General features: G+C 37.8%; 1 protein-coding gene across 6 annotated transcripts in view; it reads left to right on the forward strand.

Moving 5' to 3' along the window:
* The window catches only part of NUP153 (nucleoporin 153), an 87,681-nt gene that overhangs the window by 45,944 nt on the left and 18,628 nt on the right, over nt 1–23,109 (forward strand). For all 6 annotated transcript variants that reach the window (XM_045497295.1, XM_045497296.1, XM_045497299.1 and 3 more), the window contains 8 exons: nt 539–685; nt 3,832–3,884; nt 4,380–4,506; nt 12,295–12,432; nt 13,172–13,270; nt 14,498–14,588; nt 18,834–18,959; nt 21,966–22,598. In XM_045497295.1, coding sequence (XP_045353251.1) covers nt 539–685; nt 3,832–3,884; nt 4,380–4,506; nt 12,295–12,432; nt 13,172–13,270; nt 14,498–14,588; nt 18,834–18,959; nt 21,966–22,598 — 1,414 coding nt within the window. The remainder of the gene's footprint in view (nt 1–538; nt 686–3,831; nt 3,885–4,379; nt 4,507–12,294; nt 12,433–13,171; nt 13,271–14,497; nt 14,589–18,833; nt 18,960–21,965; nt 22,599–23,109) is intronic.

Below are 23,109 nucleotides of genomic sequence, written 5' to 3' on the forward strand. Positions count from 1 at the left end.
CAAATTCTTAACATAGTTTTACTAATAAATTTTAAGACTTTTAGTTTGGTTTTTAAATAACAATAGGGGAAAATTAACTTGGAGAGAGGTTTGCTCACAGTTTTAGCAATTATTTTCATAGCTAGTTTAAAAATAATCTTATTTCCAGCTGAAGGATATCTAGAGAGTAATTTGGGGAAAATGTGGCAAAATCAGTTTTAGTTTCTGTATTTGAAATTCAACATGTGAAAACTTAGATTTGTAGAACAGTTTTGAATATAGTTTCCATTTTTCTGCTTATATGAAAAGTCATTAAGTGTAGAAAAAAATAGTCTGAAGCTATTTGGAATTTTATTATATACAGGTTTACATATAAACCTATTACTATTCTATTACTATCCATTTTTCCTTTTAGTATTTGTTTGCATATACTGGATATTTCTCTAGGCATTTTCATGGTCTCTAGCTCACATTAGCTATTGCCAGATAACGTTTAGATATGTGTCACCGATATATATGAAAAAAAAAGTTTTTTCTATGATTTCTGATTACCTATAAGGTGGATTCTCAGTATCCCCCCGTTCAGAGACTCATGACCCCGAAGCCGGTTTCCATAGCAACAAATAGAACTGTTTATTTTAAACCGTCTCTGACCCCATCTGGTGAATTAAGGAAGACTACTCAAAGAATAGATAAAAAGCACAATGTGAGTATGTGTTTATTTTCACTATTCTTTTTTTTTTTTTTTTTTTAAACATTTATATGTTGGAGAGAGACATGGTGTGAGTGGGGGAGGGGCAGAAAGAGAGGGAGACACAGAATCTGAAGCAGGCTCCAGTCTCCGAGCTGTCAGCACAGAGCCCGATGCGGGGCTCGAACCCACAGACCGCGAGATCATGACGTGAGCTGAAGTTGGACGCTCAACCGACTGAGCCACCCAGGCGCCCCTATTTTCACTATTCTTTGGATATTGATCAAAATGAGTAAGAATAAATAATATATGAGTAGTCCACCATTGCAGTCTAGCAACTAGGTAATACATAAAGTTTGTGTATTAGTGATGGTTACGAGTTGGTGTGCCTTTCAAATGGCTGGCACTGTGATCAAATTGTAAATTAGTATTTACTAGTAAGTAACACTAGTATGTACTCATGGTTTAGATGAAATAATTTTGCCAGACTTGCTTTATTGGTGTGTTTTGTTTGTGTTGTTGTTGAACCATTTGAAAATAAAATTTTGTATAACACATCTGTTCACCCCTAAGTACTTTGGCATACATTTCCTAATTACTTCTCTATTACCACATCCAAAGAAATTAATGTAATATTGTCTAATATCTAGTCCACATTCCAGTGTTGTTTACAGCTCCTTTTTTGAATCAGAATCCAAGCAAATATCACACGTTGCTTTGCGTTTTCTCTTTCTGACCTCAAACCTTGACCCTTACCACATTGTTTTTTTTTTTTTTAAAACAACTGCTTTATTGAGATGCAATTCACATACCTAATTGAAGACTACAGTGGAACAGTGATTTTTAGCATATTCACAGGGTTGTTTGGTCATTACCACTGTTAACTCTAGAACATTTTTATAACCATTCATCCCAACCACCCAAAATCTCATTCTCACCCCTCCTTCTCCAGCCTTAAGCAACCACTGATCTGTCTCTATAGATTTGCTTGTACTGGGCATTTCATTTAAAATTTTTTTTTTTTTCCAACGTTTATTTATTTTTGGGACAGAGAGAGACAGAGCATGAACGGGGGAGGGGCAGAGAGAGAGGGAGACACAGAATCGGAAACAGGCTCCAGGCTCTGAGCCATCAGCCCAGATGAGCCATCAGCCCAGAGCCTGACGCGGGCTCGAACTCACGGACCGCGAGATCGTGACCTGGCTGAAGTCGGACGCTTAACCGACTGCGCCACCCAGGCGCCCCTCATTTAAATGGAATCCTAGAATATGGTTTTTAGTGTCTAGTTTACGTCACTCAGCATGTTTTCGAGGTTCATCCGTGTTGTAGTGCACATCAGAACTTTACTCCTTTTTGTGTGGCTGAATATTTCATTGTTTGGATATGCTAGATTTTGTTTATCCTTTCATCAGTTGAGGGAAATTTGGGTTGCTTTTACTTTTTGATTGTAATGAATAATACCGCTTTCAACTTTGGTGTACAGGTGTTTTGTAGGCATATGTTGCGGTGTTTCTGGGGTCTGTACCTAGGAGTGGAATTGCTAGGCACATTGGTTTTTGAAGAGACCAGGCCAGTTGTCTTAAAATGTCACCATGTTCTGGGGTTGTCTGTTTTCTTGTGTTGTTTAGCTAAAGTGTATTTTTTGTATTTATTGTATTTACATGGTATCTTATGCATTACTTGTGCATTTATTTATATTTAATCTCATCTGATCTTCATAATCTAATTTATTAAAAATTTTCAAGCTAAAGTTGACAGAATAGTAGTGTTTAGCCATTACCCCTTGTTTCACCGATTCATTAACATTTTGTCATACTTGCTTTATTAAAATTTTAAAAATATTTCACATATAATTTTGGATTCATAGACTTTGCAAGAACAGTTTTAAAACTTCACAGTATACTATGTCCTAATTTTACTGTGTGTTTCCTACAAACAGGGAATTCCTTTAATGTAATAATTGCGGAATAATTATCAAAAGCAGAAACTTAACATTATACAATTCTGTGATCTGATCTATAGATTTTATTTTGATGCTTCCAGTTATCCCAAAAGAAAAAAATTCAAGATTATGTATTGCATTTTTTAGTGTTCTTGTCCCTCCATCTCCTTTAGTCTAGAACAGTTCTTTAGGGTTTTTGTTTGTTTTTTGTATTTCCTAACATTGAGATTTCTAAAGTGCAAGTAAGTTACTGTGTAGAATGTCCTGCAGTTTGGGAATGTCTGATGTTTCCTCATGATTAGATTCTAATTATGTGCTTTTGGTAATTAAGGTGGCAGCGGTAAGATTTTTTCACTGCGAAGTGATGATTTTGTCTTTTGTAATTAATAAATATCTGGTGGGTAGATAACTGAGAGGATAAATATCCTCTCAGTAGTTAGTATTATTGGTGATTTTTGCCTAAACCTGTTTGTAGATTGCCAGTGGGTGGTTTTCTAATTCCACCTATCTTTTAACATTAGTTGACCTCCTACTGGAGGAAAAGTTTTCTTTAATCTCATTTACATACCTATCTTTGAATGTGTTTTTAAAGTCAACTTTAATTCTCACATTCTGTAGTTTATAATCCTTTATTGGCATTATTTTGATGTTCATGTTCTATCATTTGGCCTTTGAACTGGCTCCTGTGTCCTTTTAATATTTCCTCTCAGTTTTTTGTTTTTGGTTTTTTTTCCCCCCCTCAGTTTTTGAACATTTAGTTGCTTTTGATGTAAAAGAATCTAGGCTCGTCCTGTAAGTTTCTGGTCTCAGCCCTGTGATTTGCTAGTTCTCCAAGGAGCCATGATATTCTTTTAATGGAAGAACTTAAATTAGAGGGATGCATTTCCCAAAGAAGATCCTTGTAAATTTGCTTACACCTTTAATAGGCCAGAATGAGAGAAGAGTAAAAGTATTTTTGCGGTCTGTAAGTGTATTAATTTTGTGTACTACTATTTTATTGAAAGGGCAGTGTGCTCAGTGACATTTTATGTGTATAGTCGTGTTGTAATTTAGTTGCTGTTCAGAAACAGGGTATAAGTTGGAAGTTTTAGGATTCACTCACTAAAAACCCATCAAATTCCTGATTTCAAATATTAAAATGGATTGACAGAAGGGAAGTATTAAGAAAATGAAAACAAATAAGCAGGCATGTAAATCTGGTGTGCTCATCTTATTCTAGACTGGATATGAGAACCCTGTGACACCAGGACAAAACAGAGAACAACGAGAAAGGTAATGCGTCTTCATAGTTAAGCTTCTTTATATGTTATTTGTAAGGTCTGTGTTTGACTTATGTATGTTTTTTTGAAGATTAAGAAGGTTAAAAAACAAACGTTACACACACACACACACACAAATCTGTCCGCATTTATTATTTTTTTTTATTAATTTTTTTTTTAGCGTTTGTTATTTTTGAGAGACAGAGAGCAAGCAGGGGAGGGGCAGAGAAAGAGGGAGACACAGAATCAGAAGCAGGCTCCAGGCTCTGAGCTGTCAGCACAGAGCCCGACGTGGGGCTCGAACTCAAGAACCACGAGATCATGACCTGAGCTGAAGTTGGCCGCGTAACTGACTGAGCCACGAAGGCACCCCTCTGTCTGCTTTTAAAATCACATTCAGTTGTATATTTTCTTGTTAGCAGTTCTGATTTTTAGGTGTTCAGTTAGTTAACAAGTTATGGACCAGAGTAATATATCATTTGTTTTAATTTTCTTTTTCTTTGCCTAGTGGCTTTTCTTACCCAAATTTCAGTATGTCTGCAGCCAATGGTTTATCTTCTGGAGTAGGTAGTGGAGGCGGCAAGATGAGACGAGAGAGAACACGCTTTGTTGCATCTAAACCTCCAGAGGAAGAGGTAGGTTATATGCTTATATTCTTGAGGTTTATTAAAAGCTTTGGTGTAGTGGTGGTGAGGGGAGTTCTGGAAGGGTGGGTCTTGGGGGAGACCCAGCACAGGAATGAATATTCTGCCACTGAAATAGTCCCTTCCAAGTGAGTGTGCATGCGTGTGTGTGTGTGTTCAGTTAGCGGGCTTTTTGAACCACCTTCACTGTGACGGCACGGAAAACCTAACCTGGTGTTTTATGGGTACCATTAAAAAGCCATAATTCCTTTCAGTAAGAGAATTACAACTGAAATTCTTTGACCTTTGGAATGTTACTGTTTGGTTGGGTTTTGTCTGTTTCTGAAACTTAGGTAAATGGATTAATACTGTTACATGTTCTTCTCATTTGCCATTTTCTTCCTGTGATTTGTGCAATTTGTGGGTGTTGTAAAAGATAATTGCCAGGTCGTTTAATTTCACTGTTATAGATTTATCCAGTATGAAAATATACCACAGTCCACTCTGTACATCCTAATGCATGCTGAAGTCAGTATTGATGCACTTCTGCCTCAACACATACAAGCAGCACTTTCTCTAGGCTGTTTATCTGGGAATGGAGTTGCTGGATTATCGGGGAGGATCCACATCTTCAAACATAGTAAATGTTGCCTTATTGCTTTGAAGGCAGTTTGAATACTGTAGGGTGGATCTGCTTTTTCTTTAGAGTACTTGATTTTATTTATTTATTTATTTTTACGTTTTTGCCAAGATGATATGTGTGAAGTGTTATGCCATTGGAGTTTTATTTAGCATTTCGTGTTTACTAGGGAGGGAGACCTCTTTTTGTGAGTTTCTTGTCATTTAGGGTTCTCTTCCTTTATGCATTTTTTTATTGGATTATTTCTTTTATTAGGAAGAGTTCCTTATATATTCTGAACCAGAAAGTTTGGAAATGATAAGGACCAATCAAAGATTGGTTGAATTAGCCTTTATTTCTATAGGCTGCTCTGTTTGTTTCCTAACTACTTCTGGGTTGAATGCAGGCCTTCTTCCATTCTTTTCACAGGTGAATTTCATCCTAACTGAATCATTTAAGTTTTGATACCTAATACTTTCATTTGTTTTTTGTTTCCTTTTTTTTTTTTTCTTTTTATTTATTTTGAGAGAGCAAGCGGGGGGGGGGGGGGGGGGCGGTGCAGAGAGAAGGAGAGCGAGAATCCCAAGAGAATCCCAAGCAGGCTTTGAGCTATCAGCACAGAGCCCAAGGCAGAGCTCGGACTCACGAACCATGAGATCATGACATGAGCTGAAATCAAGAGTTGGACACTTAACCAACTGAGCCGCCCAAGCACCCTTGTTGTTTGTTTCCAATTAAAATTTCATTTGTGACTTCTTCATTGATGCATGAGTTTTATTTTTTTAGGAGTTTTTAGATTTTTAAACAGGAGATCTTCTGTAACAGTTTTTGTTGACTATAAAATCATGTGTTAATTGAAATTATAAGAGTTAGTATTAATTTCCTTCTTGTCTCTTGGTATGCTTTCCAAGTCTATGCAGAGTAGGCAGTCTTTCTTTTCCATTTTCTTTATCTCCTCTTTTCCTGTTTAGCAGTTTTGTAGTTGTGCCTCTCTGACTCACTGGAACCATGACTGCTTTGGCAGCTTGGATGTTCTGCCTCTGAGCCTCGCTTGTGATATATGACATTATGCTGGGGTCTTGGCTCAGTACTGATCTTGAGGTTTTGTCTTTTTCTGAGGTTCTACTTGTTCTGCTGCAGTGTTGTAAAAGGAAGGAATGTATTAATGTATTCTATCTACCATCTTAAAAGAAAAAGTCTTGAATGCCATTCGTGATTCAGCTCATAAAATTTTGTAGTTTTCTTAAGCAAACCAATTTTCTGTTGTTATAAAAGCTCTTTATGTAGACATGATTAAATTACCTTTAAGAAATGGGTTATTTTGGGGCACCTGGGTGACTCAGTTGGTTAAGCGTCCAACTTGGGCTTGGGTTATGATCTCACAGTTTGTGGGTTTGAGCCCTGCATAGGGCTCTGTGCTGATAGCTCAGAGCCTGGAGCCTGCTTTGGATTCTGTGTCTCCCTCTCTCTCTGCCCCAACCCCACTCGTGCTCTGTCTGTCTCTGTCTCTCTCAAAAATAAAAAATTAAAAAAAAAACATTAAAAAAATGAGTTATTTGTCTTGCTTTGTATACATAAGGAAATTAGTATGTGATTAGTATAGCTCTTTATGTAGCCTGTTCTTTAGACAAGGCTTTATATTTCTCAGTAAAATTTGTGTCTCTAGCTTTTTAAAGTTTATCCCTGTATGAAGAAAACATCTTGGTGTGGTGTTTGCCAGATAACAGATTTGTGAATTTTGTTTCTTTCTCTTCAGTTTCAACTTTTTTTTTTTTTTTAATTTTTGTTATTTTTGAGAGAGAGAGAGACAGAGAGCAAGCAATGAAGGGGCGGAGAGAGAGGGAGACACAGAATCGGAAGCAGGCTCCAGGCTCTGAGCTGTCAGCACAGAGCCCAACGCGGGGCTCAAACCCACAGACCGCGAGACCATGACCTGAGCTGTAGTCGGCCGCCCAACCGACTGAGCCACCCAGGCACCCCTCAGTTTCAACTTTTATGAAGAATATATTCCTAAGATCTTTAGCTGAAGTTCATGCTTAGATCTGTAGCTCAGTTTTGACTGTCTTACAGAAAGATATGTGTTTTGTGTGTCTTTTGTTGTATCAAGACATTGGGAGGGTGTGAAAGTTTATTAATTTACTTTGTTTCCTCTTACTGGTTGGTATACTGTAAGGAGCTTTATGAAAGTCTCACTCCAGAACTCTTTATCACCTCCTCCCTTCTCTGGGCCCCCTGTCCATTCTGGCCAACTGCCAACTTTGTATCCCAGGATGCCTCACCCAATTCCTGTCCTTAGTTCTGTTCCACACTGGAGTTAGTCTTCACATATCCGAGGAAAGTGGTACAAAAGGGGTGGCTGCCGCAAATTTTCTGCCTACCCTCTGTTTTTTAAATCTAGGTAGAAGAGGTTTCTAGGTAGACGCTTTCTTATTTTGTGTTCAGTGCTGTTTTCGCTTCAGATGACAAGTAACGTTTAGACTAGTTCTTAATTCAGATATAGTGAATAAGAACTTTTGGTAAATGGGTGGAACATTTGTGGGTATTTTAATGGGTTTTTGGGATAAGTCAAATGGAAGACATTTTATTTTTAGTGGAATGTAAACAAATTAGGCTAGTTTCAGGTACTTTTGGTATTTAGCAGGGATTGGTATTTTTTATTCACTTAAACATTCAGGTTAATAGAGCTCTGTGTTGTAAATAACCCGTTTTGCATTATGAGGTAGTAAAAGTATGTTTTGCCTTTCACTTTCTCTTAGATCTCAAAATTTATAAGGAATGTGTGTTAGTCACTAAATATTTGGCCTTTTTGTCTTTACTGTGATACCAGTAATAATGAAATAATGAAAAAATCTCATTGATACAGAACAGATTAGGAGTATATAATAAAACTGAGTTTGGGGAGATTTAATTGATTGATATTGTCATGTCAGGTACAGGCCTGCTGCTTACTAACTGAGTGATCTTGGTCAGAATAATTTGTATGTACATCAGCTTATCTGTAAAATGGAGATAAGAAGAATAAATAGCTTGTGTCTGTGGGATGGCTGCCATTTAATAGCTGTATGATATTAAGCCATGTATCTCTCTGCCTTAGTTTCTTCATCTACAACAGTAGTATCTTCCTCATGTGAGATAACCCATGTAAAGGTATTACAAAGGTAATACATAGTCACATATCTGGTGATTGTGTTCAACTCAAAGTATCTGGAATAATCCAGTTACAGTTCTTAACTTTCTTGTGGATTTGTGGGATCCGCTTCTGATCAACTAAGTCAAAATTTTGGTGAATAGGAATCAAATTTAGGCTTGGTTCAAGGTCAGTGATAAAAAGAACCAGGATGTCCAAGTCTGTGGCTTATTGAGTTGGCATAAGTAAGATAATAGGTTGTTTAGCTGATGTTCCCAGGTGTTGTGAGGGTCTAAAGGGAAGAAAATAAGACTGAAGATTGGAGATCAGGTGAAACTTCCCTACTGAAATAGTCAAATGCATCTTCGTTCGCTTCCTCTCCCCTCCCTGAAATTTGATTATGATAAGTTTCAAGCATAAGAAATAGGGAAAGAATTGTGTAGTGAACACAAATATACTTAGCACTTAGATTCCAATACTTTGTTATATTTGCTTTATCAAGTGTATATCTTAGTTTCTGATGCATTTCACAGTAAGTTGAAGATCTCAGTATATTTTACCCCAAATACTTCAGCATATATAGCACAAATTGCAGTTAAATATTTGTTGTTTTTAAATTTAGCAAAAGTTTACATGTAGTAAAATGTAAAATTCTTAGCTGTGTCATTCATGCATTTGACAAATGGTTGCACCTGTGTAAGCCAAACCCCTTTCGACGTGTCAGACATTTCCATTGCTCTAGAAAGTTCACTTGTGTTCCTTCTGTTAGTACTCATCGCCTCCTACTCTGGAGGCAATCACTATTCTCATTTTCTCCTCCATATGTTGGTGTTGCTTGTTCTGGAACTTCATATTAATACAGTTATGCAGTGTGTGTGTTCTTTAATAATGCCTGGCTATTATGAATAAAGGTGCTATGAACATTCTGGTAGTGCTTTGTAGACATGTGTTGATTTCTCTTGAGGGTAAATAACGTAGAAGTGGAGGAGCTAGGTTGTATGATATGTGTTTAACTTTCTAAGAAATGCCAACCCCTTTTCCAAAGTGAATATAATATTTTATACCCTCACCAACAGTGTGTCAGTATTTCTTTCATTCTTCATCCTTATTAATAGTTGTCATCATTTAACTTTAGCGATTCTGCTTTGGATATGGTGGTATCTCATTGTAAGACTGTATTTTACAGTTGTTGGGTATAGTGTTATATAAAGTGTCAGATGACTGATGGTATTTCTTAGATCATCTTTGTTCTTGCTGAATTTTTTTTCCAGGGTGTGGGGTGTGTCTGGTTAGTCTATTAAATTGTTGAGAGATAGGAGTTAAAATTGTCCACTTTCATTTGGTGAATTTGTCTTTTCCCCCTTATGTCAGTTTTTGCTTTACATATTTTGAAGCCCTCATTAAAGCATACACCTTAACATCTATCATGGCTCCTCAGTGATTTGCCTCCTTTAATATTATTAAATGTTCTTTAAAGAAAAAATCTTTGGAGATGTTCTTTGTCTTGAAATCTGCAATATCTGGTATTAATATAGCTAGCCTCTGTTAGAATAGGCCTTCTTAGGCTTACTAATTACAGGTTATATCTTTTCCCAACCATTTGCCTTTTTTTTTCTTTTTTAACTGTTTATTTTTGAGAGCGAATGAGGAGGGGCAGAGAGAGAGGGATAGAGAGAACCTCAAACAGGCTGTGCACTGTCAGCACAGAGCCTGGTGCGGGGCTCAAACTCACGAACAATGAGATCACGACCTGAACTGAAGTCGGCTTAACTGACTTCTGTCTTTTTAAGTGAGTTTCTTATAGACAGTATATAGGTGAGTCTTTCCTTTTTATGTTTTTTTTTTTTTGCCTTTTAATTGGAATGTTTATTTATAATTAATGTAATTATAAGTAACATTATAGTTATGTGTGTGTGTGTGTGTGTGTGTGTCTGTATTGGATTAAGGTCTCCCATTTTTATCTTGTTTTCTTCTTTTCCCATTTTTTGGTTTGCCTTCTTTGGAAAGCTGTCTTTTCGTTAATGTTATACTTACATTTTAATTACTTTGCTTTTTATCTCTACCTCTGCATGCCACTTTTAGTGGTTCCTCTTAGAATTTTACTATATGTATCCTTAACTTCCACATTCTACTCTGTGTTAATATTGTACTACTTCCTGCAAAATTTAAGAATCTTGCAACTTTATAGTTTGATTTACTGCCCTTCTTTAGTATTTCAGGTTATACTTGTCATTTGTATTAAAATAAGATAGGCTTTAAACACATAGTGCATAGTTTTTGCTTTATACAGTTATATGTATTTTATTATTTTTTTCTAAATAATTTTTCTCAAGTTTATTTATTATGAGAAAGAGAAACAGTGCGGGGGAGGGAGAGAGAGAGAGGGAGACAGAGAATCCTCAGCAGGCTCTGTGCTATAGCACAGAGCCCAATCTGAGGCTCAAACTCATGAACTGTGAGATCATGTCCCGAGGTGAAGTTGGACACTTAACTGGCGGAGCCACCCCAGGTGCCCCATGTACAATTATATGTGTTTTCAAGAAATTAAGAGGAAAAACAGTTTTTTTGTGTTTGCTCACATATTGTTCATATCTCCAGAAATCTGAGTTCCATTTGTTATTCTGCCCCTTCGCCCTGAAGAAGTTGCAGAGCAGGTTTTATGGCAACAGATTGTTTTAATTTTCTTTTATCTGAAAGCATCTTTATTTTTCCTTTGGGTGGAGGGGTCGACTTTACAGAGCTATGATTTATGTACCATAAATGACATCCATTTGTAGTATTCACATGGTTTTTAGCCAGTAGGGGATTTAACCCGAAGTCAAACTCTTCTCCCACTTGTGGGTGGCAGCTGGAACTCTGCTAAGTTGGCTCCTTGGTGTTTGCCTTGCACGCGAGCAGGTTACAGGTCTGCTAGAAGCTTGGACAGTTTACGTGCAGTTCTATAAGCTCCCCATTCCTGCATCTCCCCTCAAGTTTTGAGCTGCTGTGCTCACCTAGCCTGTCCCATGATTCCTCAGTGAACACATTTGCCGTTCTGTCTCCATTTCAATTGATGCAGTGGTACTAACTCCGAAAGAGTGCAGGAAACTTACCCAGTGCTCCTCGTTTCTTCCACGTGGTTTTTATCTCTGCAGTTTGTGCTTGTTTCTGGTCGCTCGGCAGTGTTTTCATATGGTTGTTTCTATTTTGTTTAGGGTTTACAACTGTTATTTGTTAGGTCAATGTTCAGATACGAACTATTACACCATCAGCAGAAGCACAACTCTGCTTGCCGTCCAACTCTGGGTTGCTTGAGATTCAGAGTGGTCTTTAGTATATTGGGATAAAAAACCAAGGCATTTCACCAAACTCATTGGTACTGATGTTTATTAAATGCTTGTTTTACATGCCAAGGCCATGTATAACTTTATGTCTTATATTAATACTACAACGGTGGTGTAATTTTTTCCTCATTTTCAGCCATTAGGAAATTTGTACTGAGGGCAGTTAGGTTCACGAAGCCACCAGGTCTGGTGGTGGCACAGCTGGGATTCAGATCTTGTTCATTTCTTTTGATTTGAGAGCCCACATTGTGGTTTTTTTTGTTTTTTTTTTTTTTTGACTGATTGTTATTTTTTTAATATGAAATTTATTGTCAAATTGGTTTCCATACCAACACCCAGTGCTCATCCCAACAGGTGCCCTCCTCAATACCCATCACCCACCCTCCCCTCCCTCCCATCCCCCATCAACCCTCAGATTGCTCTCAGTGTTTCAAGAATATCTTATGGTTTGGCTCCCTCCCTCTCTTTTTTTTTTTCTTTCCTTCCCCTCCCCCATGGTCTTCTGTTAAGTTTCTCAGGATCCACATAAGAGTGAAAATATATGCTGTCTTTCTCCGTATGACTTATTTCACTTAGCATAACACTCTCCAGTTCCATCCACGTTGAGCCCACATTGTTAACCCTGTATGCTGCTGCCTCCTCCCTGTTCTCAGTTCCACCTGAAAGTAAGTAGGGATAAAGGAATGACTTGAAAGATGAAATCTATCATTATGACACATGTTGTGTTTTAGGAAATGGAAGTGCCAGTATTGCCGAAAATCTCTCTACCCATCACCAGTTCTTCACTGCCTACCTTCAATTTTAGTTCCTCTGTGATCACAACTTCCTCTCCATCACCCGTTAGTCCCTCACAATCACTGACAAACAAGGTACAAAACTATTGTACAAATAGAGGTGATTTTTGTTCCTTATTTAAAAAAAAATACTATATTCTGTTTGAAGCGTTAAGTTCTTGCTATGGAAATTGAGAATAAGAAAAATGGAAATGGTGTTTTGCTTTTTAAAGTGTATGTTATAAAGGGATACATTATAATGGAGTGCTGTTTAATTCTTATGCAATGCCTTAGAGATCGATGATTATAAGTTTGTTTCCAATGTTTCTGATTTAAGATACTTTTTTTTTTTGGTAAGATTGGGTTTATGTTTTTATTTCTCAGGTAGGATTAACTACTCCTGAAAATTTTTATGATTTTGTCCTGGCTTTTACTTTTTCTGAACATATTCTTATGGATGGTATTTTTTTCCTTTAGATAAATACTCACCTACCTCTAAGATAGTGTATACTCGTCCAAGGAGAAGCCAGATTTTATAGTAGTTACCATTTATTTTTCACAGGTTTTAACAAATTATTTTACTAATTTTTTTAAGATTTTATTTTTAAATAATCTACCCCCATCGTGGGGCTGGAGCTCACAACCCCAAGATCAAGAGTCTCATGCTCTACTGACTGAGCCAGCTGGGTGCCCCTTAACAAGGGATTTTTAAATCTAAAAGGAAATAAATTGCTTTTGGCTTCTTTGAAATAATTTGCTTAAGTTAAGGTCTGTTTTATTGTCGATTACTTTTACTAAAAACTCTTTGTGTTATTTTAATAATTTGGAAAACCAGGTACAAGTGGCCTCTCCAAACAGTCCTGGCAGTCCCATGTTTCGATTTTCATCTCCAATTGTAAAATCTACTGAGGCAGATGTTCTACCTCCGTCATCTGTAAGTAGCAAGCAAGGAATATTTCATACTGATTTCAGAAGCATACTGTATTTTTAAAATCCAAGATGCCATTGGTGGTAAGAAATACCATTGTTTTTCTTCCAACCTAAAAAAGTCAGTGTATAGAAATCTTGAATGAGTGAACACCTGTTTATTTTTCACCACACACACACACAAGCATGTATATTTTCTCGTGATCATTTGAAAGTTAAGATGCAAACATCTTGATACCTTTACACCTTTTCCATATGTCCCCTAAGAAAAAAGGACATTCCTTTGCACACCCCCACAATACAATTCTATCCATGAAATTGTAACATAGTATAATAATAATGTCCATATTCAGATTTCCCCATTGGCCCCAGACTGTCCTTTAATGGCCCAGATCCAGTAAAGATCAAAACCTGATCAACTAAATTGCATTACATTTGGTTAACATGTTTGTTGAATTGCCTTTAATCTGGAAAAGTTTTGGGTTTTTATGCCTCATAATACATATTTCTTCATAATTAAGAAAGAGGTGTTTTACAAGGGAAGGGAAGCAAAAATACTATAAAAACAGGGAGGGTGACAAAACATAAGAGATTCTTAAATATGGAGAACAAACAGAGGGTTACTGGAGGGGTTGTAGAACGGGGGGATGGGCTAAATGGGTAAGGGGCATTAAGGAATCTACTCCTGAAATCATTGTTGCACTGTATGCTAACTAACTTGGATGTAAATTTAAAAAATTAAATTAAATTAAAATAAAAAAGGTGTTTTGAGTGATATAAGTTTAATGTTCAAGTTGCCCCATGCATCTTTGGCATGCATATCATTTTTACATGCTGCCTTGTGTTTTTCACTGTGCTCTTGTTTTTGGTTACTGCTAGATATTCCAGATCATATTGTATGTAATCCCTGCTGTGTGCCTGAAACCTGTCCACTGTCCATAAAATCTCAGTGTTTTATTGGCAAATGGCATTTAGAAACCTAGAAATGAGCATTGGGAGCACGTTATTACTTTATGTACTGCTTTGAATGAAAAAAATGCCTAAGAAATTGAAAATGCTGTTTAGACCTAACACACCATTCATTATAAGAAGCATCTCAATTTTGGAGATTGTAAAATCTCTACATGAAATTCAGTGTCTCTTTTTTTTTTGAGTTGGAATAAGAAAAAGCTCCATATTTGATATTTTGTTTCAAAACTAAGTAGACTATTAAGGATACCTTTTCTCCTTACAGATTGGATTTACGTTTAGTGTGCCTGTTGCGAAAACAACAGAACTTTCTGGCTCTAGTAGTATTTCAGAACCAATTACAAGTAGTAGTTTAGGTAAGTAAAAATTTCTCCCAAGTTGTTACATAAAAATGGTTGCATGCATTAGATTAGTATTTCAAATTCTTTCTTTAATCTTTGGCAGTTCTTATAAATTCATTTGAATGAAATTAGCTCTAAAAAGCAGACAGGAGCTAATATCAACCTTTGGCAATAGTTTTTAGTAACCTTCTCAGAAACCGCTCACTAAATGGATATGTTACAGTTCAGTTATGGGAAGGGATAGTCACACCAGCAGTATATCCATTAAGGTGACAGTTTATTATAAATGAACTCTCATAAGAAATTCAGGTGTTGTTTACATTTGTTATCGAGGTGAAATTCTAATTATCGTGGATCCCATCTCTGGGTTTAGTGTTCAGTTCACAAACATTTTTATGTGTTAGGGTTATGCTGGCCTCTGCAGGTGGTGATACATAATATTTCAGGAATGGGGGTAGTTGAGGGAAAGAAATGAGCAAGCAGATAATTAAATCATGGGATTTTGTTGTGATGGTGGTTTTCTTTCAAGTGTTTGCTGTTCCAGAACTGGAGAACCATCTGGGCTAAGTTACTCACCTCAAGACGTTTTGAGCAAGGGCATGTTACTCCAGAGACACACAGCAAGTGCAGGGCTGTGGGAGTTAGAGAAAAAAGGATGATATTCTTCAAAATCTGTAGATCTTTTGTAATAAAGCTAAGAAGTAGCTTTAAGTTCTAAAAATTCTTGAATGCCATGCTGAAAGAATTGGATTTTAATCTGAATGTAGTAGGAAGACAGTGATTTTAAATGGCGTGAGCTGGGTGTCGTGGAGTGACAGCCGTGTCCCCAAGTGAGGGGGTGGTTGGGAGGCGGGGCTTTATAGGCTGAGATATCAGTTAAGTTCTGTCGCCCTATCCAGAAGCGTGTATTTGTCCATCTCAGTTTTTTTACCTCATAGTTTTGGAATTTAAAAAATACTAGATCCTCCCTCAAAGGGTAGAGTAAAAACAGCAGCAGCAGCAACCAACAACAACAACCAAAGAGCTAGGACATAGAAGCCAGATGTTCTAGCTCTGGATGAGCTGGAAGATAAGAGCATAGATTATGAGAGTGGCACAAAATAGGAATTTGGTATGTTTGCAGTCTTGTTTTTTATTGACTAAAACAGCCTTGTGTAAGAGAAAGTATAACAGGCACATTTCAGGTATAGTTTTTACCATGAATTTTTTCTTCAATGTTATTATGAATTCAAGAGGAACAAACTTCTGCAAATTCCTGGGGCGCCTGGGGGGCTCAGTTGGTTAAGTGCTCAACTCTTGGTTTTGGCTCAGGTCATGATCTCACGGTTCGTGAGTTGGAGCCCTGCGTTGGGATCTATGCTGATAGTGTGCAGCTTGCTTGGGGTTCTTTCACTCTCCTCTCTCTGCCTCTCTCATGCTTTCTCTCTTAAAATAAATAAATACATATTAAAAAAAAAACTTCTGCAAATGACCATTTTCACACCTGGTTACGAGGAAAGGCATGACAATCCTCCAGTTTTTACTAATGCGTTATTGGTGATAACTGGATGAGCGGCAGCTTGTTCAAACAACCTTTGTATTTCATTACATCTGGGGAAATTATCCATATTTTTAAGGCATTTATTATAAGTGGCATGTATAGAATTGTGACAGTGATTCTCACCACTTTGACATTAACAAGCTGCTTGAAAATGTAGAAGTCACGATTAATTACTTTGTGGCAGGTGCTAATTTTTCCACTATCTTTTTCCAGCAGTTTGAATACACTTCAGGGTATCCTTAAAATTTACTTTAAGTTACTAAAAGCAGTGCCATTTTTATTCTAAAGGAGGATAGACTATGACAAAGTGATACAATTGTATGTTTTGTTTTGACACAGTTGTAAAAAGTAGTAGGTACAGTGTTTTGTTTCTTGTATGTTTTTGTTACGGTGGTGAGATTCATGTGAGATAAAATTAATCATTTGAAAGGGAACAGATTCAGTGGTGTTCAGTACATTCATGGTGTGCAACTACCACAGCCTGTCTAGTTCTAGAACATTCTTATCACCCCCTACAAAGGAAACCTGTACCTATTAAATAACAGTCATTCCGCATTTCTTCTCCCCCACCTCCTATCAACTACGAGTCTGTGTTTTGTTTGTATGTATGTACCTATTCTGGAATCCTACCATGTGATTTTTGCATCTAGCTTCCTTTACTTGTTTTCAGGGTTCATCTGTGTTACAGTATTTATCAGTACTTCACTCTTTTTTCTTTGTAAAATTTATTTATTTACTTACTTTTTATTCGAAGTAGGCTCCATGCCCAATATGGGACTTGAACTCAAGACCCTGAGTTTAAGAGTCATATGCTCTACTTACCGAGCCAGCCGGGCACCCTAGAATTTCATTCCTTTTATGGCTGAGTGAAGTTCCATTGTATGGATATATCATAGTTCTATTCATCCATTGATGGACTTTTGGGCTGTTGCCAGCTTTTGGCTATTGTGCATAGTGCTGGTATGAAAATTCAGGTACACGTATTTATTTGGATAGTGGTTTCAGTGCTCATATACCTAGAAATGGAGTTGGTGGTCAAATGGCAGTTCTATGTGTAACTTTTTGAGGAACCACAGAACTGTTTTTCTCAGCCACTGGTTCCTTTCACGTTGCCACTAGCAGTGTATGAGGATTCTAATTCCTCCACATTCTCACCATGTGTACTTTTCACTTTCTGTTGGTAGCCATCTTAGTGGGTGTGAAGTGATGCTTCTTTTTGGTTTTGATTTACATTTCTCTAATGGCTAATGGTGCATAATGGAGCATATTTTCATGTGCTAGTTGGCCCTTTATCTTTTTGGGAGAAATGTCCATTCAAGTCCTTTGCCCATTTTTAAGTTAGTTTGTCTTTTTGTTGCTGAGATGTTAGCAGTTTTATGTAGTCTGGATATTAGATCCTTAAGATACATGATTTGCAAATAATTTCTCCCATTCCGTAGATTGTCTTTACACTTTCTTGGTAATGTCCTTCGATTCACAAAGGTTTTTAATTGTGGCGAAGTTCAGGTTTTTTTCTTGTGCTTTTGATGTCATATCTGAGAATCTATTGCCAAATCCGTGGTCATGAACATATATCTCCTGGATTTTCTTCTGAGAATTTTATGGTTTTAGTTCTCATGTATAGATCATTGATCCATTTTGTATTAATTTTTGTTTATGGCGTGAGGTAGAGGTAGGTAGGATTTTTTTGAAACTACTCCTTTTAAAATTGGCAAACACTTAAGAAAAACCTTGTTTGTATTTTATTATGGAAAACTTGAAACATTTTCGGAAGTAGTAGACTGAATTTCCATGTACTGTTTACCCAGCTTCGACACTTCACATTTTTTGGCCAGTCTTGTTTCTCGTTCTCTCCTTTCCCCTTCCTTCTCACACACAGAAACACACCTATTAGGTTATATTGAAACAGTTCCACACATATTTCAGCTGTAAACAGAAACTTTCCCCCTTAAAAATAGAACCACAAAGCCATGATCATACTGAAAACATAGATTTCTTATTTTAAGTCTAAGGGTATATTTATTTTGGAAAATTTAGGAAACATAAAAAGTAGAAGCAGTAAGTAAAAAGTCACTCAACACTGGCAGCCACCATTACTCTTGTATCATTCACAATCTTCTGGGCTTTTTAACTCGTCTTTACCTATAACTGTGCTTTTGAGAATGTTTTGTGGCCACATAGTAATCTATCGTGTCGGTATTCTGTAATTGACAGACTCGGTCCCTTATTGAGCATTTATCATCCAGATTTTCAATATTATAACTGAAGGATATTTTTAATCATGGGATCAATTTCTAGAAATGAAATAACTGCTCAGTTGAGTATTTATTTGAAAGTTTGGTTCAGTCAGTACTGTAAATTGCTGTGTAGTCAGATGCATATTTCTTGTAGTTTGGGAGCTTGCTCCGGGTGCCATAACCTCTCCAGTGCTTGAGTTTGATTGTTTTGATTACCAGTTAATTTATTGGGTAACAATTATAGTTCATGCTTTTTGCCTTTTTGGAGGAGAAAAATGTACAGTGTATAGTATGGGAAATATTATCTTTGCTTTCTTGTACTAGCAAATTAACCTTGTATTTTTAAGTAAATTTGTCCATTATCTTTGAATTACAGTGACTTTCATGATGTTTTAGAAGTTGATCCACATTGGCTTTGAAAGCTCTCTTTAATACATTTAACTTGATCCGGTGCTTCTTCTTGACATAGTATCTTTTCTACAGCTCAAGATACCAATGCAGTGAACAGTACAAGCTGTAAGAAGCAGCCAGATGAAGATTGTGAGGGTCCTTTTAGACCTGCAAAAACCCTGAAAGAAGGAAGTGTCCTAGATGTTCTCAAAAGCCCTGGTAAGATAAGAGCTGCCTTTGACATACTCTAAAATCTTCATTACAGATTTTTGGTCCTATTTTAATGTCATGTGTGGCATAAGTTAGGAAATTGACTTGATGTAGACGTAGTTAGATGCAATTCTTTTGGAGTAAATATCTTAGAAACTCTACTTGTTTAGAATTCAAAGACTGTCCTAAAATGACATCTCTTAAGGAGGTGAGGATAGCAGGAGAAAGAGGCAAGTGTAGAAGGGAAAATGAATTGCCTTTTAATAGAGATAGGCCAATATGGAATACGAGTAAATAAACCTGATGATACACCTGCACATATCTTTCTCTGATGAGATGCTGACCTGCCTTGTTCTTCTCAGATTACTGCCCAGTTGTGATCGTCTTATAACAAGACCAAACAGAAAGATAACATTGGATGATTCGAACATACATATATGTAAGGGACAGTACTCACTTGAAACAAGAATTGAAAGCTAGTAATAAATAACTTGAAGGCAATGAATAGAAGTCATCAAATAGGAAAAAGTTTTCAATTTGAAAATCAGAGGATAGATACAATTCCGATTGTGACCTATACTATAGGAATGTATAAATGTTTGTAAGGTGATCTAGTCACTCAGAGAATATTTAGATTTACCTAGCAGATAGATGTGCTCATGTATAATTGAGTAAGAATTTCCAGATAAGAATGGCTTCTGCAGCCAGATTTAGGTGTCTCTGGTCTAGCTTTCTCGTTTTATAGATGAGTACACTGCCTACAAGGGTCCCAGCAATTTAGACGATTTGACGCCATTGGGGCAGAGCTCCAGGGCGCCTGTGCTAGTTAACTGAGTGGTAGATATGCATCAAATTCATATGCTCTATCTTCACATAAGTTATACTTTGCATTCATGGTGCCCACTCCTCCTCCCCTTTAATTTTCTTTAAATAGCAAGAATTTGGAGTCCTATGTTCTTTTGAGAGAAATTAGAAAAACTTGAAAAGGGGGAAGGAAAATAAGTGTCTAAAATCTTGAGATGATTACTGTTAAAATGGTGCCAACCTTAGTGACTCAAATTAATCATTAGCAAAACAGTACATTTTAGACTACTGGGAGTAAGTGAAGTAGATGGGTTTTGCCTTTATGCTAAAACTAGCTCTAGGTTGGAATAATTGTAGCACTGGAAAATCTCAAAATCTTTTATATCTTCTTACCCTCCACTTTTCTTTTCGTTTGGTGTCATGAGCTGGAAAAACAGGTCACTGAGTTTATTGGCATGTGTAAAACAAAGGTTAATTGGTCCAAAGTAAAGGATTGGAAGGTCATTCCCGTGGATACAAGTTGGAGTGAATCGATTCGGTTCAATGACAGCAGTTCCGGTAGTGCGGAGACTTTTTCAGTTCCTGTTATTCCATGGTTCTGTGTAAATACCTTAATTGTCTGAGTACACCTTTAGTGGTTACCAAAAGGGGACCCTTACAGTGTGAAAGGTTCTGTGATTATACTGGAGAACTGTTGGAGGCAGTTTGTCGGCGTTAGGGTTTGGTGACTTTCCATGGGCAGGTCTTTGAGTAGCAGGAGCTCATGCTCCTCGAGGGTGGGCTGGGTCTTCATTTCTGTAATTTCTAGACCTTGCCAGATGGTTTGGTTCTTCTCTGTTGGAATTTACATCGTGTTTCTCATTGAACTGTTACCATTTTAAAGTGCTGTATGAACTTAGTATAATTAAGACCAGTCCTTACAACTCCGTTGTACTTTGGAGGGATGTCTGTCCATTACGCATACCTACTCAGCTCAGCTGGGTGTACTGAAGGTAGAGGATACCACAACAGTGGGTTATAAGTGGACAGAATTCAAAGATTATCGATGTTGAAGACATTTGGCATAGCCAGGAGAACACCTGAAGGAAGAAATAGATGCGGGAGGAAGGCTGTGACTATACTGCAGATCTGTATTGCAGCAAGAGTGTAGCAAAACCTAGATGCCCGCGGGGTGTGTCAGTAAATTACTACAAATCAAAGCCTCAAATTAGATATTGGTTGAATTATAGTAAGTAGAAATTCCTAGAGGAAGAAGGTGATACACTATAAACAATACATCTTTTGTAGGATTTTAACTAGGTCTGAGTGTCACTCATTGATTATGTGATTAATAAAAACTGCTGGGACACCTGGGTGGCTCAGTTGGTTAAACATCCGACTCTTGATTTCAGCGCAGGTTATGATCCCAGGGTTGTGGGTTCGAGCCTTGCATCAGGCCTTGTGCTGATGATGCGGAACCTGCTTGGTATTCTCTCTCTCTGCCCCTACGCAATTCCTGCTCTCTCTCTCTCTCTCAAAATAAATAAACTTAAAGAAACAAATGGAAAACAAAACAAAAAACAAACAAAATGGCTGCTGGGGCGCCTGGGTGGCTCAGTCACTTGAACGTCTGACTTTGGCTCAGGTCATGATCTCACGGTCTGTGGGTTCGAACCCTGCATCTGACTCTGCTGACAGCTGGGGGCCTGGAGCCTCCTTCAGATTTTGTGTCTCCCTCTCTCTCTGCCCCTCCTCTGCTCATGCTCTGTCTCTCTCTGTCTCTCCAAAATGAATACATGTTGGGGCGCCTGGGTGGCTCAGTCGGTTGAGGATCCGATTTTTGGTTTCGGCTCAGGTCATGATCTCATGGTTCGTGAGTTCAAGTCCCACATCGGGCTCCGCGCTGACAGCATGGAGCCTGCCTGGGATTCTCTCTTTCCCTCTGTCTCTGCCCCTCCTCTGCTCTCTCTGTCTCTCAAAATAAAGAAACTTAAAAAAAAAATTTTTTTTAATGAATAAACGTTAAAAAAAATTTTTAAATATTGCTTAGGTGAAAACTCTACTTTTAAGTAGCTCATGTTGGGATTTAGGAACTCTGCAATAAATGTGTGTAAATACATGTTCTCCCAGTAATAGCATTTCAGTTAATGTTCTGATTAGAGAGCTTCTCTCTCTGTCTCTCTGTCTCTCTCTCTTTTTTCTTTTTAACTTACACTCTTTTCCCTGTTACAGGTTTCACATCACCAAAGGCAGATTCTCTTGCTGCTCAGCCTACTACCACAAGCCCAGTAGTTTATACAAGACCAGCAATAAGTAGTTTTTCTTCTGGGGGAGTTGGGTTTGGAGAAAGTGTAAAATCTGGGTCACCTGGATCGTCGTCGTCGTGGCAGTGTGATACTTGTCTGCTCCAGAACAAAGCTACAGACGGCAAGTGCATAGCCTGTCAGGCAACAAAATTGCCAGCAAAAGATACTGCTAAACAAACTGGAATTGGAGCACCAAGCAAAAGTGACAAGTCAACTCTCTCTACATCAGGGACGGGTTTTGGAGACAGATTTAAACCAGCAGTCGGGACCTGGGATTGTGACACCTGTTTAGTGCAAAACAAACCCGAAGCGATGAAATGCGTAGCTTGTGAGACACCGAAACCCGGAACTGGTGTGAAGCGAGTCCTTACGCTGCCAGTGGCTGCGGCGAGCGCTGTGCCCGTGGCCGCCGCACCTCCCACCTGCACTGTGACCACGGGCGCCGTAGGATTCGCAGATAAATTTAAAAGGCCCCTGGGATCTTGGGAGTGTCCAGTATGCTGTGTTTCTAATAATGGAGAAGACAGTAAATGTGTGTCCTGTGTGTCTGAGAAGCCAGGTACGTGTATGGCTGTTTGAGATCATTTTGTTGGTTATCTTCGTAGAACACTTACACTTCTCTGCTAAGAACAGCCTTAATATTTTTAATGTTTCAGGATGAGCATTTCCTCCTACGTCTTAATTTTTCTAAGCTGTCTGAGGCAAAATGACTTACTCGGGACTGGATCTGTGTGTTCTCTCAGGATAGCCCAGTGTATACTTATACCTCTTTTTTATGTACACTTTATCAGAAACTTTGCTTTTCATGATCATTTTCAAAGCTGACTAATACAGATGCTGAAGGAACTTAGAAGGGCAGTCTTTCTCCACCGTTATCCAGAACAAAATGTCACTTTGTCTGTTTTCCTTGAAGTACAAGTGAGGATGACAGATGGTCATTCCCAGAGAAGGTTTCACTAAGCGGTAGACAGTCTTGCCTTTTGAAACAGCTGTGGCTGAATATTAACACGGAGACCTATACCTGTATGCCAGCTGCCAGAGGTGTTGCAAGGATAGTCAACACCTATACT

Source organism: Leopardus geoffroyi, chromosome B2 (genome assembly GCF_018350155.1).
Source record: "Leopardus geoffroyi isolate Oge1 chromosome B2, O.geoffroyi_Oge1_pat1.0, whole genome shotgun sequence".
NCBI classification, from domain to species: Eukaryota; Metazoa; Chordata; class Mammalia; order Carnivora; family Felidae; genus Leopardus; species Leopardus geoffroyi.